Source organism: Lytechinus pictus, chromosome 17, assembly GCF_037042905.1.
Source record: "Lytechinus pictus isolate F3 Inbred chromosome 17, Lp3.0, whole genome shotgun sequence".
Classification (NCBI taxonomy): Eukaryota; Metazoa; Echinodermata; class Echinoidea; order Temnopleuroida; family Toxopneustidae; genus Lytechinus; species Lytechinus pictus.
Genome location: NC_087261.1, coordinates 66,764 through 84,347, shown reverse-complemented (window position 1 = coordinate 84,347; position 17,584 = coordinate 66,764). Strand labels below are relative to the sequence as shown.

Sequence of the window (17,584 nt, the reverse complement as noted above, 5' to 3'; positions counted from 1 at the left end):
TCATTAATATTATTATTATTATTATTGTTATTATTATTATTGTTGTTGTTGTTTTGCAGTTTGTAATAATGCTATAGCACAGTAAAGGCTATAACCCAACAGGAGCATGCCTAGGATACCCTTTCCCCTTTTGGTTTTATGTATTCAAAAATAGTTTGTCTTTAGAACTCATATCTTGGAATAGATTGAGGTGAAAATACTCTACAATTGACATGTAGAAGAGCTGTGGTACATTGAAGAAAAGCCACACGTAAGCTCTAAAATACCCCTTTATTGATTCCACTCTATGTTAAATTTAAATATTTTTAGAGTCCATTCGGAAGAAAGATACATTTCTACTACACACAGTAAAGCCTCTTTACTTTCTCCTCTTGAAAAAAAACAACATAGAAGGCATTGTTTTATATCGCATAAAATAAGTTCGTGTACATGACGGTGGCCTGTCGAAGTTGCCCAACCCTTTATTTTGTTTTGACAATAAATATTTAGAATATCGTCTAAATGAAGCCCTCATCTGGAAAAGGGCACTTATTAAAGGCCCAGCATCTACATTATATAGAGGAGGCCCTGGTACTTGGAAGCGGGGGCTGAAGCACCCGCAAGATTTTTCTGAAGGGGGGGGGGGGCTGTGCTGCGTGTGTTATTCTCCATAGACAGCACCCCCTGGAATTCCGGCAGATGTGACAAAACGAAGAAAAGAAACGTTACCCAAAAAACCCCTTCATTTTGTAGTGCAATCCATTTTGTTTATTTGCTTGTTAAATTTCTTGATGTTAATTTGAAAAGCAAAAAAGTTTCAATGTAAAATTTTGGTCCGAAGAAATTTAACAAGCTTCAGCCCCCTCTTCCCAGTGGCAGGGCCTCCTCTATATAATGTAGATGCTGCCTTTAATAAGTGCCCTTTTCCAGATGAGGGTTTCATTTTATAGACGATATTCTAAATATATATTGTCTAAACAAAATAAAGGGTTGTGCAACTTCGACAGGCCACCGTCACGTACACGAACTTATTTTAAGAGATATAAAACAATGCCTTCTCTGTTTTTTTTTCAAGAGGAGAATGCAAAGAATATAAAAATATAGATATAAAAGTTGCTTTATTATACCAAAAAACGCAATTTGCCTTGCCGATGGTTTTAAAACACAATAATTTTTTATTTAAAGTCGAAATACGGAGAGGGGATGGGGTAAATTGGGAGGGCTCCCGTGGGCGTAGGCTTAAATAAAAAATAAAAAAACTTTCTTCAGGAAACATGTTGACTGATGTCTCATACATCTGTCTTTTCCAAGTCGATTATACAAGTCAAACTGGTTTTGTGGCGGGAATGCAGGGGGATGCAGTTTTGCCACCTCGGGGTCTCCAAAAAGATATATATTTTATTAAAGTTAAAATATGGATTGAGGTAGGATACATTCGTCATGATTCATGTGCCAGAGTTTCATTAAAGCAGTAACCTGCAAAGCAATGTCTCCTGTAAATTTTCCAAGAGAAACAAATTAGAAACAAATAAAACAAAATTAATAGTGTTTTACCGATACCAAAATGCATTTTGTCCGTATGTATCATAGATTACGGTGTGGCAGACACACCAACAAAAGCGATACGAGAAGCCGATGGAAGCTATTGTGTTGAGATTGTGTTATCTCGAATGACATACCATTGATCGCTTTATTGTCCGATTCGTGAGTGTGACTGTGACATAGAGATTGTTTTGGTCTCGTTTTAGCGCAATATCACGTCATACATTTTGACATATTTGCCCTCTTTCTAAGCAAATTAAGACACTAATACTGTCATGAAGCATATCGATGTTTTCGCTAATATTATCTTTCATGTAGAATGTTGACATTGTGTATTAGTTGCTGTTTTTTAAAAGCAGTTCAGGATTCATGAAAAAATACTCTGTTTTAAATTATAATTTGCATAATTTATGTAAATTAGGTAATAATAAACAAGGATATCCCAATTATTTTATGACAATTTTCTTCCCTTTCTTACCCTAAGTCTTTATTTCCAATTTTAGGGCAGTTCTGGTTAAATATATATTCTGAAATACTTGTTTTTACTATATCGACATAATATGCAAATTTATGCAAATTACTTGCTTATTTGCATAGATACAGCATGTCTCTTTGGATGAATCTTTTTCTTTTGACTCAAGGAACATTTGTGCCAAGTGGGACATTTGTACTAAAAAATGCAGCGTTCAACCTCTTAACAAGTCTACTAAAACAGAAATTGCCACCTTTAACAAACTAAAATGAAATGAAGAAGTGTATTTATTATGCTTTTATTCATCTGTAATTATCCAGGTTAATAATTTATTCTTTAACTTATTTTTAGTACATCATAACATGAAAGCAATGCACCAAAGTTAAGTATTTAAACATTTTGCCATATATGCAAATCATGCAGACTCTTATTTATAAACCACAGATATAAATTTATTGATGAAAAGTCTGAGAAAGGCTTAAAACGGAACAGTAAACTTGAAAGGGCAACAATTATTAGCTACATCCGGTTTATCTATATGTTTTATAGGTACACTGTATAAGAATGTATGTAGTTGCAGCAAACAATAATTTCACAAGAAAGTCTTTAAAATCAAGGTTGATTGTCATTCTTTTTTCATAGATCTCGATATGCTACAATAACATAAACTTATCTTTGTGAAATCATGAAATCTTAGCTGAAAACTGACAACACTTATGATCACTAACACAGAAAAGCATATAAATACCTGACATTTGATGGAATTTATTTTACTACTTTCTCAGCAATTAAACTTTTCCTTCAAGAGCCATTTGGCACATTTTTTTATTTGTATAATATACAAATACTTGGGTGGTCATTTCGTTTTATTCTGATCAAACTCATTTTGTGATACATGTAATTACCACAACTGGCAAATTTCTCTTTAATGACAGTCATGACCACTTCAAAAGGGTCATTAAAAGGCCATTAATGGACCAAACTCATTGTTTTTACCCCTTAGTCATACAGTAAAAGGGTACTCTACCATAGCCTGTGAAAAACATCAATATCACAATTTTATGTTGTTACGTTACACGATCGTTACTCATGTTACATTGTTACTCACGTTACATTTTGGAGCCTCATTTATTGTAATACCATGACATGTATACAGCTCCAACTTTATTTTTCTCATCAGGTACAAGAAGTATGAAGAGAATTTCCATTGGCAAATTTTTTGAATGGAAAGGAATATTAAAAAATCAAACTTTTTCAGTTTTTTCGTTACTCACGTTACATTGGTTTAAGCGAAGGGGTGGCATGCTTTTTACCCACTCATGGGATGGGAAGGCATTTTTGTGTCTTTGGCAACTCAAAACTAATGCTCCATACATTCTAGAAATCAACTTAACAACTGCTGACCTTCTTTAATTATTTTTTAATTCAAATGAATTCTTTAGGTAAATTTTTACTGTTTTTCTCAATAAAGTTGTAAGTCGAGCTCAAAGTTCAATATTTCCAATTCTTGATGGAATTTTTGGAAAAAAAATTCTGTTCCGTATGCCCAGAAGTATACTGAAAAAAGTTAGGTGGGTGACAAGTTCCAAATTATGAATTTAGTTTTTACCCCAAAGCACCCATCTCGTGGAATTGGCCTAAGGCATTTATGGAAGAAAGGGACATCAGTTTAATATTTTTCAAATGCTTTTTAATTTATCCATTCTAGGTAGAGAAGAGACAGGAGCATTAGCAATTACATGAAGCAACGAGGATGAAGCAATAATTCTATTTGATGTCAGTTTAGAAAAAAACTTTAATAACCCTCATTCATTTTTGTCTCGCCTGCATAGCAGAGCGAGACTAGGCGCCGCTTTTCCGATGGCGGCGGTGTCGGAGTCAACATAAAATCTTAACCTAACGTTAAGTTTTTGAATTGACATAACTCAGAAAGTATATGGACCTAGGTCGCGAAACTTGGACATAAGAGTAAACAAGTATTACTGAATATCCTGCATTGGTCAAAGGTCATTTTGATAGGGCCAATGAACTTAGACCATCTTTGAGGAATCATTGTAGAAATCTTTAATATCCTAAGGTTAAGTTTTTGAAATGTCATCATAACTTTAATAGAAAGTATATTGACCTAGTTCATGAAACATACACATAAGGGTAATGAAGTATTACTGAACATCCTGCCCGAGCTTCAGGTCACATGACCAAGGTCAAAGGTCATTTAGGGTCAATGAACTTGTGGCATGTTGGTGATATTTCTTGAATTTTCATCGTAACTTTGAATGTTTATGGAGCTAGTTCATAAAGCTTAAAAATAAGAGTAATTAAGTATCACAAAACATCCTGTGCGAGTTTGAGGTCATATGAACAAGGTCTAAGGTCATTTAGGGTCAATGAACTTTGGCTATGTTGTGGGTAAAATGTGGAATTACCAGATCATAACTCTGAAAGTTTATGGATATATGTACAGTACATGTAGTTAATGAAATGTGGACATAGGGGTAATCCAGTGTCATTGCTCATCTTACACAAGTCTTAGGTCACTTGATCAAGGTCAAATGTCATTTATGGTCAATGAACGTAGTAGTGTATTATTATGAATGGCGTTTTTTGTGAATTGAACTGTTTTCATTCTAAGGTTCTACAGTATATTACATGTACCTTCATTTGATCTGTGTACTGATTTCATTCTAAGGTTCTACAGTATGTTACCTTCATTTGATCTGTGTACTGATTTCATTCTAAGGTTCTACAGTATGTTACCTTCATTTGATCTGTGTACTGATTTCATTCTAAGGTTCTACAGTATGTTACCTTCATTTGATCTGTGTACTGATTTCATTCTAAGGTTCTACAGTATGTTACCTTCATTTGATCTGTGTACTGATTTCATTCTAAGGTTCTACAGTATGTTACCTTCATTTGATCTGTGTACTGATTTCATTCTAAGGTTCTACAGTATGTTACCTTCATTTGATCTGTGTACTGATTTCATTCTAAACAGAGAAGAAGCTGAAGCTTTAGCAAAGAGGATGAAACTTCGATTCTATCGGACATCTGTTAAGGAAAATCTAAATGTAGAGGATGTGTTTCGCTACCTGACAGAGAGATACATTGAGAGATTACATTCAACAGAACCAGAAGATAACTCAACAATAAGTGCCAAGATTGGTAAGGGAGATTAAGCTTCACTGTGCATGTGTGGAACCCATATCAATAGCTCTGATTAAAGTTTTTATGCTTCTTAACATTATGGAAAATGAAAGAAATTATAATGTATAATACAAATAGTTGGCATGTTTTGTTATTACCAGAGGACTGTATATCACCAACTGAATCGTCTGCTCTAACGTAATCAGTGAAATCCCTGGTTGGATGAGAAGCAGGAGGTGGGGTAGGGTGATTTACAAAGGGTTAGGTGTGACTCATACATGTAGTGTGGTCAGGCACTTGATTATTCAAAGGGATACTCCAGGCTGAAGATATTTATATCTCAATAAATAGAGTATTATTCACAGAGCAAAAATGCTGAAAATTTCATCAAAATTGGACAACAAATAACAAAGTTATTGAATCTTTAAGATTTGCATTATTCCGGTGAAACAGTTCTAGGCATGTCTTTTTTCATGAATATTTATTAGGTGGGTTGATGATGTCATATTCCCACTTTCCTTTTTTTTAATGTTATTACATGAAATCATAATTGTTTCATTTTTTGCAGAAATGTGTAAAATGATGTGTCTCCATTATGATGAAATAAGTTGCAGCAAGAAATAACTAAAATGCAGTTGTCATAATGTCAATCAAATTGTTTTTATAGTTCTTGGTAGAAATTTTTTTAATAAACCTAATAAAATAAGATACAAAAGAACAAGTGGGGATATGACATCATCAGCCTACCTAAAAAATATTCATGAAGACATGCCTAGAACTGTTTCCTCGGAATAATGGAAATATTTAAAATTCAATAAATTTGTTATCTGATTTTGATGAAATTTTTAGCATTTTGCTATGAATTTTACACTATTTATTGAGATAGAAATATCTTCAGCCCAGAGCATCCCTTTAATGCGCAATCTCATTGACTTATATTCAGTAGCGCTAATCATCTTTTAGCATGATTTTACTTATTTGGTGATAACATACTCGGCATGCAAAAGGAGATTTAAGTGCGACTATAAGTCATACTTAACTCTTAGGTCTTGTGACTATTTAACCCTATAGTACCTACAGATTCCTATGCATAATGGCAATTACTCACTGGAGGAAACAATAAAACTGGTAATAAGTAGGCATTGTTTCAAACAAATTGAAATAGTTTTTTATAAATTTACTTTTGTTCATTACAAGTTATATTTATTTTGTAGCATAGGACCTGTTGAATAGAAGGGTACATGGCAAAGTTCAATCAGATGTACGAATATTGATCTTTGGCAATCGTTTGCAGAGCGAGAAGAAAAAAAACAAAAGTTCGGGTTTCAGCCGCCCCAGTCCCACACCTTCAAAAAAATGTAAAGTATCACTGACAGAATACTTAAGTTTTCGCCAAATCTTGGATCAAATATGTCAAAAATTAATTCCAACTCACATCTAGATGTCACTCTGTGTGATATCCAACGTTTTGATGAACATATAGCAACGCCCGAGCTTCTTCGGCGAAGTAAGTGGTTTTCCGAGACATGGACGCAGCCATCTTTGCTGAGATCGACTGCGCAACAGTCTGGAACTTGCTACACACCGATACATATGTCAATCGGTTTTTCTCTATTATACTCAATAGGAGCATACACTTTTCTATGCAGATCTATATAGCAGCCAACCTATACGGTATGCACACGCAATATTACCACGGTAAATCATAGAAAAGAGATACTATAGCGCAAAGAAAACGTACGGGCGGTTAAGGGCGGTTCAGTGTGTAATAGGAAGGGCGGTCTCGGGCGGTTCAGGTGCTATAGGGTTAATGTCAGAGAACAATAAATTGTCAGTGCTTGCAACTTTCCTGAAACAGTGTCAAGTTATCTCGATGCAGGATAATAGAAACACTCCAGTTTAATGATTGTAAAATCTTTTTTTCTCCAGAATTTATGTCATCTTTGAAATGCTGGATTTGTCGTATTGTTTAATTTTGCATGTACATTAAAAGATAATAATTTATATAGCGCTTCAAGTATTAGGTTTTTTTTTAAATGACACAAAGTTATAAGGGCTATTTCGGCAAGAAATTTATCCACATTGTGCTGCACTCGACCCAGGTGAGGTGAATGGGTACCCGGTAGGATTTATTCCTTGAATGCTTTAGCGCCTGTATGGCCGCTCAGCTACAGCCGGGGTAATAATAATATACCAAGTATATTTCAGCGCCTTGAGCACATAATCAATGTGGATTTGGCGCTTTATAAATACTCTATATTATTATTATTATTATTTGAGAAAAAAAATGTTGTTAATCAGCTTTGTGCGTATACATGTGCTTTAGGTCTTACAAGTAATATGTGATGTTGAGGAGACAACCTTTAATTGTTTGCCACTTATTTTTTTTAAAGAAAATAATTCATTTTGTACCTTCAGGCAAAACGCTTTGAAACATTTTGTATTATGTGCTCTAGAAATACAATGTATTAATAATCAATCTTGCAATTGTTTTCCTATTACATAGGTATATTCAACACATCCACCACGCCTTCGCAGAGTGAAAATAACGGCAATGGTAACGAAGCTAATCAGACAATACAGCTGAAACCTATGAAACAACGAACAAAGGGCAAGAAGAGTGCCTTTAAATGCTCAATACTTTGAGGATGAATTCCCTTCTAATGTAGATAAGTCTTATTAGAATGATACCTATGATGTCAAGGTCCAGTAGCATAATATATCACATGACCTGCATTGCAAGTGTCAGGTGACCTTATCACTACAGATCACCAGATATCACATGTATCAGGTGATCTGTAGATATGTTGCTACTGCAATACTGAAATCCAGCTGTTTGCAACCTGTGTTTTTTTTTATTTTTGGAGTCCTTTTCACAGTTGATAAGCAACTTGAAAACCAAAAATAATCAGAGTTACACATCAAAGAGTTTTGACAGATTTAAGATTTAAAATCTAACTCAAATTGCGATTGATCTCAATATTGGATACCGGGTACTTCAGAAATTTAGATAAATTGCAATTACATGTAGATTATGATTTGAATCTATCACAATCATCTAATAAGCAGCACTATTACGATGCTGGCAAGTGATTGGTCTTAGGAGTCTTTTAGATATGGACCAGAGACAGGTTGTCATAAAATATTATATTGTAGAATTTGTGATATCATTCCATAGTTCAATGTTTTGTCATATGGATGTAAAGATTATTGAAAAAATAAGAAACCTTGAGGAATTAGTGACCTAGGACTAAAATCCAATTGAAACTAGAACCAGTTGAAACAAATTACCAACAAGTTCCAGTTGAAACCATATAATAATAATGTTACATTTATATTGCGCTTCATACTTACTGTTTCTAAGTACTTTTATGTAATTATTATACCCCTGTCATTGGATCCTTCACTCATTAAGTGCACCATCTCCACTTCCTGGGGAACATCCTGGCCAGGCAACCATAATTTACTACTGCAATTATGCCAATTTCATCACATTGACATTCACATTCTACCGAGTACCACTTTAACACCTGGGTGGAGAGTGAATTAGCGCCAGATGGGATTTGAACCCTTGGCTCTCAAGTCAAGTGACTTATGACTACACCACAGCTCCCTCACAATTGTCAAATTGTTCCAGTTGCCAAAAAGGGTTTAATTTGGACCATCTTGCAACTAGTTCCAATTGGAACCAGTTAAAATGTTCTTATAGAAATCTACTGGCAACTGGTTTCAATTGTTAATTTTTTACAACTTAGTTTCAAGTGGATTATATCTGGAGACCTAATATTTCTTTCTAAAAAATGATTATCTTGCATACTATGCTTGTACCTTGTGAACATTGTTCTATTTGATCTCTTTGTACTGAGATCAGTTTTTGAATAGTAATTTTTTTTAAATTAGAGGCCGATTGCAGAAAGAGTTGTAATCAAAAGCAACTCATAATTCAACAGAAGTTGATTTTCAACCAATCAGAATCTCCTAAATTCAAACAGAAGTTGATTTTCAACCAATCAGAATCTCCTAATTTCAAACAGAAGTTGATTTTCAACCAATCGGAATCTCCTAACTACAAACAGAAGTTGATTTTCAACCAATCAGAATCTCCTAAATTCAAACAGAAGTTGATTTTCAACCAATTAGAATCTCCTAAATTCAAATAGAAGTTGAGTTTCAACTAATTAGAATCTCCTAAAGACCTAACCCTAAGGCCTTTGGAAGTGATTATCATGTTTTCAGCAATCTGTCACATCTGCCAACTCAGATAATGATGAAATTTACCACAATGGCATTTATTGTTTTCAAGACACATGTAGATGTGTTTATATACCTTCTTTTGTATGCAAAGTGTCTTTTGTAATTGATATACATGTGCTCTCTTTAGATGCTCTGCTAGATTTACACTGTGATTTAGAATCTTAAGTTAGATCAAAGCATTATATAGTCTACATCTCCCTGTGAACAGTACATTGGCATGTCATTGATCTAGATTGAACTCAATCCAAGTGAGATGATTGGGTTAATTTTACATGGAAAAAATTTTGAAAATGTTTGGGTATCATAATGGCAGCTGGGCACACTGTTATCTGCCATCAACCGATGTGATGAATCTATTGTTGATTTGTTAATTACATTATGCTTTAAGTTGCCACTTTATTCTGGGCTCTGTTACTTACATGTAGGTTTGTTATCAAACAAAATAAACTATTTAATGGCTAAATTACAATGGCCAATCAATATCAGACATGTTCTGTTCAAAACACTGACCGGGATCCAATCAGAATTGTTCTTTTACATTTGCAATCCATTGTAAAGCTTTGTGTTTAATAGTGGATCAGACTAGTATCAATCATTTTATAATGTCAATAACCAAGGGTCATTTTCAAACATAAGTGGACATGGGGGTGAAAATTAAAACTTGCTCAAAATCAGTAGGCTTCAATGGTTTTTGAAACTAGACATCTCAAAGTATGTTTTTTCATTTCAGTTACATAAAATTATTAATTTTGTCTGGAAATACAGTGAATTTAGTGCAAGGGAAATTTAATGTTACAAAATGCTGATTTTTGCATTAAAATTCACATATTGCCTATCACAATATAAAATTTGTATTAGAAGCATATTTGTTGGTAAGATACAAGTTCTGTATTGTATCTAACTCCGAAATAAGAAAAAAAATTATCTGAAGTGTTTTTCTGAAAAAAGTAGATCTTTAAAGTTTTCAAAACTGGATGTCGTGTCACTCACGTTTAAAAGACAAAAAGTTTTCTAGTTATGTGTATTCTGAAAATTAATTTATCCCAGTACAGGAGCAAATACAGTTTTCCCATACCTTATTGTATATAAAGTAACTTGGTCCAAAGTGTTAAGGTTAAGCTATAATTAACTGTTAAAGTTGTGTCGTGTCACTCACAATGTCGTGTCACTCATGAAATGTCGTGTCACTCACAGTCTCATATTGTGTATAAAAAAGGACATCGAATAATTTTTAAAGCATTTTACAAGATAAATTCAGGGATGGAGTCAAAATGTTGTTCCTGACATCATTTAGGCCTATGAAAGGCTAATATTTTTTTCCATTTTCCCAACTTCACCCCTATCAATGGAAATATTGAATTTGACGTTGAGTTCATCTATTTTCTTTCCTCTCCATGGTTTCCTCAGTTTCAAAAATCTTGACAACTTTCCATTCATGTGAAGACTCGGATCCTAATTCATATTTTAATGATGTACTGAGATAAAAGAATATAACATAATTAATCAACACAAAATTATGAATATATCAAGAGAAAACCACTATACATAGTAATGAACATATTTATAGTGCATAAAGATTTGGCGATGGTTCAAGTTAGTCAGGTATGACTTGAACATTCTCTGTCTCCATTTACAGAAATGAGCAGAACATTCACCTATCTTTTTAGGAATGTTATTTCTTTGTCTTACTAATTAAGAAAGGTTTAAAGCTACTTGTAACAAGGTCAGGGATCTTATTTTGAAATTTGCAGAAATATATAAAATATTCTTATGGTAGAAAAGAGTATGAAAAAATCTCTGTGAACACCAAACATTCTTTCAAAATCAGAAAAACCTCTTTCCTTCTGATTAATTGAAATTAACCTTTTTTGCCACAAAGCATGTGTTCGAGGACATGAAATAAACAATTTTTTTGCAAGAACATCTCAGGTGAGAATACACTGAGATTTAAAGAGCATTCTGGATATTGCTTGAAGTAGCTACATGCCTGGTTCAAAATCATTCTTTGTTCGGCCACCATTCATACCCCTAGTGATGAACTAGGGTCTACACAGCAAACTACCGTGAGCGGGCCAATGTGGGTTCGGAGCAGATTTGCATTACACACAAAAATTGATAGAGTAAATTAGGTAGGTACCAACAAGTCCCAACCAAGACCGAAAATTTGCATTTAAGCAACTTTGGTGAGTTGCCTTGTTTTCATGTAGATCAATTTTTCTTGGGGGGTACCCTGGTTAGAACTGAGCTGGACCTCGTGGGAAAAAGCTATAGAGGTATAGGGGAGTATTTGATGGTTGGGGATGCTGAATTGAATTTCAGTGTAACATCCAAGGGCTCATCAAAGGAAAGGCTAATGATATGAAGTTGTACATGTAGGTAATACTAAACAGACTGTGCTGTGGCTTTTTGCAAGAATCAGGTACTAACTATGAGTCTTTCACCTCGTGGCTTTCCATGTATTACTCGTGGTTTGGTTTATTATCAGATATGATAATTAGCAATGAAAAACAGCTTGCAAGATTCCTGCTAAAAAATCATTACTCTGAATTTTGGTACAGTTCCTTTGGAGGGGTCCACATACAAGCAGTGTTCAGGAGAAAACCAATGCTTAATGAGTTGAACTTGATCCCTATTAAAGTTTCTCACGGATTTATCTATCTGAAGTGTGCAGCCAAGTAACTGTGGTTTGGTACAGTGTACAAAAAAAGACATTGAAGCTGCCAAGTCCTATTTGGACAAGGCCTAAAATATTTAAGGAGGATAATATTGTAATCCAATATTTCAAGAAAAAGGAGTCATAAATGACATCATTGGCTACCAAACCATGCCAGATGGTGCGAGTGACTATTGAGAATACCTTTCTTACAAGGAAAAAATATTCCATCATTTGTGGATGCTGAATTGTAAACCCGTAAACTGTCAAATACAGATAAAGAGTTAAAGTTTTGAATGAAATCAGGCCACAAAAAGAATGTTTGAGTTGATGTCAATGCCAAGACCACATAACACCTCCTTCAAGTGCCTCCTCCTCCAAAGAGGAGAGTGGTAGAAGCCTGAGTGTGACAATAATGCGGTATGGTATAGGGAATGTGAGTTGATGGGCAAATATGACCATAAACCAAGAATAAATCATTAGGATGACACATTATCAACTTTGAATAGGCAGGTGTTATGTAATTAAGCTTGTTTTTTGGTTGATGGGATTAAACTCTTGTAAATCATGCAAAAAATACTTTAATTGTTGAGATAAATGTTGTATTTTTGCACTTGTCGTGTCACTCACGTTTTGGATGTCGTGTCACTTACGGTATATAGGAGGGCACCATTTTCCATAGAGAAGGTTTGATTGATTCTGACTATATGTGCTAGATAGGTACACTATTTACGTACATGTATGGGTACTCACAGTACTCCTGGACCGCTACTTGGGCACGAATCCAATCATAAGTGATAATGGTCAGAAACCCATGTCCAAAATTTGTCGTGTCACTCACGCATCATTTTTCAATCATATCTACTAAACAAATTGTAGCATTCAAATCAAACTGGTAGTGGCCCATGCCAGTCCTGCATTGTACATAATAGGGTAGTCATGATTGATTCATAACCTTTAAGTTTAAAGATATGAGCCCTTAACTCTCTCCAATTGTCGTGTCACACACATTTGAAAATGACCCAAGGTCATCAGGTATACCTGTGTGTGTTACATGACTTGTATGTACATGTATGTTCACACATGTTATTTCCACACTGATACTAACAAAGTTTATGATTTTAGTATTATGTACATGTATAAATCTTGCTATATACTGCAGTACTGCCTTTATTATGTACCTGTAAATGTGTGTACTAACAATTCTGTTATCAGTTTCTTCTTATGTAGAAAAAGGTATTTATCATTATAGTACTGAATAGCTCTAATGATTTTATTTGTATTAGTAGATCAACTAGGAAACATAGTCTACAAGAGTGGTAATTTACTGCAAATATTTGGTACAGTGTTGAAAGGGTCGATGACAAAAATGAGATTTTATTGTATTATGTCAAAAAGGATATCACCAAAGATAAAAATCAAATTGCAACTTGCATTATTATTACTCTCACCCTATCTTAAAAGAGAATTCACTGAGTTCTGTTTTCAATGTAAATTGTAAGTAAACCTTGATTATGAGTGTAATGGGAGAAACGATTCAAACCAAATATCAGTATGTATTCAGAATCCCACCTACATGTACATGTACCGGTATGTGACACAAACCAAAATCATTTTATTAAAGTGATGGGGTGGGATGAATGGGTACCAAGCAGGATTAATTCCTTGCATTTTAATAGCTTGATGATGATCTATAGGCAAGGTATAGTGCACTATTAAATAGGCAAATGTATGATCGGCACCTTATATATCATGAAATGATTTTATGACTTGCATACCTAGAAGTTCAACTGCATGATGTAATATCGAGCTAACAAAGCAAGCATTACATGGTCATAGTATATATTATACACATATGTAATGCACTCAATGGTAATGTGTTACATGTATACAAATTCTTGGTGATGCTGCTGCCATGATAGAATGACATGGGGTTAGTTTAGGCTAGTTCTCTGACATCCCTGGTACACTAATAAGAGCCTGTGAAGTTCCTAAAGGGTCCAGTCTAAAGTGTACAGCATAGCAAATTTTGTCTTGTGAGTTCATATAGTAGCCCCATGCAGTTTTATAGTAATTTTTAGCCTGCTACCCAGGCATGTGGGACACCTGTGAAATAGGTTGATGTTTATATCAGTTTGTAAGTTATGACTTTTTACTTGACTGGTGATGTAAGGAGCATTCTATGATACATACCAAATCTTTTATCAGAGTGACATAGTCTGTTTTATCTGTTAGTTACTATAGTAGCAGTCAGACATATGTGCTTTTCAGCCAACAAACAATATCTGACATCTATTTTTCGTACATGAAATTCTATCCTGTTTTAGGGGTGCTTAGCTTGCTTCTTAATCCTCTTAATATCAGCTTATGTCAAAATGCCATCTTTGAAGAATAAAATTCTTAATGATGATGAGCATTGAATGATTAGCTTATCATTTGTCAAAATTTTTATCTGTGTAATTTACAGGAAATCTTACTTTGTTATTTAAAACAGGAAAAAATATTTGGTTGTCTTATTAAGAACAGGCCACCAGTTATAGTCTTGCTTAAATAATGAACATTTTTTTTGAAGCATCCTCCTGGGGCTATGTTTCATAAAACTTGTTATTTTGACAAATTTGCAAACACAGTTTCCAACGACTGAAATTATACTGTTTGATTGGATGATAGTAAATTTGATATAAAAATTGTGCATTTATTATTATAACAAGTCTTTATGAAATAGAACCCAGTTCTAGCAAACCAGAGGTGATAACCAATGATATTGAGATTGTTTTGACAGAGATGTTATCAATTGTGGTTTGTAGTTCTCTTAAAGTGATTTTCTAGCTGTTAGATGGAGGTAGTACCTCAATGTGAAGCATTCATAGGAAACTAACATCATTTATCCTGTATTAATCATTTTTCATGAAATTCAGTGTGTACTTATGACATTTTAAAAAGCCGTCCAGTTTGTACGCTTATATTTGCTATTGAATTAAAGCCTTGATTTCTGTATTCTCTTATCATGCCAGTAAAGCCCAAAGGTGCTTTTGATTCATTGTTTAGACCCATTATTATGGAGGAATTGTTTATTCTACTTGATTGACTGCAGATTTCGAATTAATACTAACTTTGCTAGGTATGGTAGTACAATCATAAAATAGAAAGGAAAATTGTTTTTCACATGTAATAACATTCCCTGTCAACATGCATAGAAATCTGAAGAATAGTACACTGTAGTGAATATGTCTGTGTCATTAAATGTGGTATTAAAGTCCCAAACATAGATGTCCACTTGTAATGGCCGTTGTGAATAGGAATACATGCTACTCTTTAAAAAGGGAAAACCAAACTTTTTGTCTTTATAGATAAATGGTATAGTTTGTCACTACATGTGTTTATATCATTGCTGAGCCCACTTAAGCTAGTCAAGGGCTGGTGCTAGGGGATTTTCATTAGGTATTTTTTTTCTTGATTGAATTGAATACCTTTCTATTTGATGATCTCCCCCCCCCCCTTTACCTCTTATAGTTCTGCCCCTGCATAGTGTCATCCTTGCTTTCAAGAATGTGTGATGGTCAAACGCTCTGTGTCTTTAGTATAATATTCATGCAAACAAATTTGAGTTCTAATTTGACATTATATCAGATATGTACTTCTTTGATTTACTATTTTATGATATACTTGGTATATATTCATTTAGGGTGATTATATTTATTCTAGATTCAGGTACTATGTAATTGAATTATTGTTTCTGTGTTTGTACATGTGTGTATCTTTGCTCACTTTTACTCTGTTTCTACACATCATGCTTAGCCTTCATTTATTTGTCGTGGTAGACAATTTTAATGTTTGAATTGTTTTTCATTCTTTATTCCCATTCAGAAAGTGATTTTGTAAACAATACCAGTACATTATGTACTTAGACCACAATAAGATATGTTTTATCATTATTTCATTCTTGATTTTTTCCTCTATTTCCTCAACACAATGGCATGTGGATGAACATTAGGCTAATGCATGTATCCAAGTTCATTTATAATGCATTTTTCTTTAATTTGTCTATTTCTGTAGAGGATTCTACATTCAGCTCCTACATGTTTGTATGAAGTGTGAATGAAATCTTTCTTTAAATTTTCTTTATAGTATATAATGTAACCTGGTCCTTTTTAAAAGATTGCATTAAAGTTGATCAAATACGTTAATGGCTTCCACACTTAAAACATGAAATGATGCAATTATTATTATGATAAGGCATTTAGAGAAAATTTATCTTGTCCCATTCATACTGTATTTGAACTGATGCAAAATGTATAAAAAATAGATATCTTTTCTTTGTAATAATTAGCTACTTTTTCTTATTTAACCATCTCAAACAATAGGTCACTCAATTGAGTAAAGTCATTGTTTGAATTCCTTAAAGACATACTTGTATTGTTATTTTATGTTTTATGAAATTAATCTGATTTATTTATTTTGCATTTTTTAAATTTATTCATTTTTAGGGGGGGGGTAGGGGAATGAAATCATTTCTCAATCCGTGAAAGGGGAAGAAATTTCTTGCTGGAAATAATTTTTGTATATAGCTTTCTTATATACAATAACTAAATACATAAGGTAATTAAAGTGTATAAAAGGCCTTTATCAGTCAGACCGCAGGTCCCTATGCTAATGAGCAAAAAGGCCAGTTTCATCCAAATCATCTCGTGGCTGAATCCTCCTCCTTGCAAAATCTCGTGATTCGTGAGATTTTCTTTCTCTAATAATTTACCTGTTTTAACCTCTAGTTAAATGAAATATCATTGCACCTTCAGATAGAGTAAATGTTTCACAATGGTCATTTATTTTGTATACAATAGTTTGATAAATAAGTGAATTTCTGGCCTGAAAATGTGCCTCAAAACTGAATTTTCTTCCTCTGTTTTCTTTTGCAAATTGTGCAAAACGTTTTATTTTGAGCCTCAATGATATATATATCACCATAAAGCTGAACTTCTGTACTTTCTCACAATGCTACTTTTGATATGCGGCATCTTTTAATCGGGTCAAGATCACACTTTTCCCACCAAGGTACAAGACGAGATTTCTGAAATTTTGTACTTGCATGAAATCCAGAGTTCTGATTGGCTGGATAAGGTTCACAGAACAACAGGCGCGGGTAGTTTGAGGAGATTACCACATGGGAAGTGGGACCTTCCCATGAACCCAGGCAGTGGAACCGTTGGAATTTGCCACTGTGTGGTCCCTATGACCAATCAGAGTGCAGTATTCTTGTTTTCAAGCTGCTTTATGTACTTGGACAATGAAAAGTGTGATCTTGACCCGATTAAACCAATTCTTATTTTGAAACCTATACCATTTTAAAGCATACATATTCAGCTTTATCATGATATAAAAATCATTTCGGCTCAAACAAAAATAAAGTGTGAAAATAGCAGCTTTTGTCAGGTGAAAATAATTATTTTGTAGCATATTTTAGATCACAATTTTAACCTATATTACAAAATCTTTGAATAAATACAAACACATGACCTGAAAGAATGATTCTTCTTCTT

The 17,584-nt window shown here is 33.8% G+C and overlaps 1 protein-coding gene across 2 annotated transcripts in view; it reads left to right on the top strand.

The window, feature by feature from the left end:
* Positions 1-13,441, top strand: part of LOC129281094 (ras-related protein Rab-23-like) — a 39,648-nt gene extending 26,207 nt beyond the window's left edge. For both annotated transcript variants that reach the window (XM_064112294.1, XM_064112293.1), the window contains 2 exons: positions 4,992-5,158; positions 7,647-13,441. In XM_064112294.1, coding sequence (XP_063968364.1) covers positions 4,992-5,158; positions 7,647-7,786 — 307 coding nt within the window. In that variant the 3' untranslated portion in view covers positions 7,787-13,441. The remainder of the gene's footprint in view (positions 1-4,991; positions 5,159-7,646) is intronic.
* Positions 13,442-17,584: the final 4,143 nt, after the last annotated feature.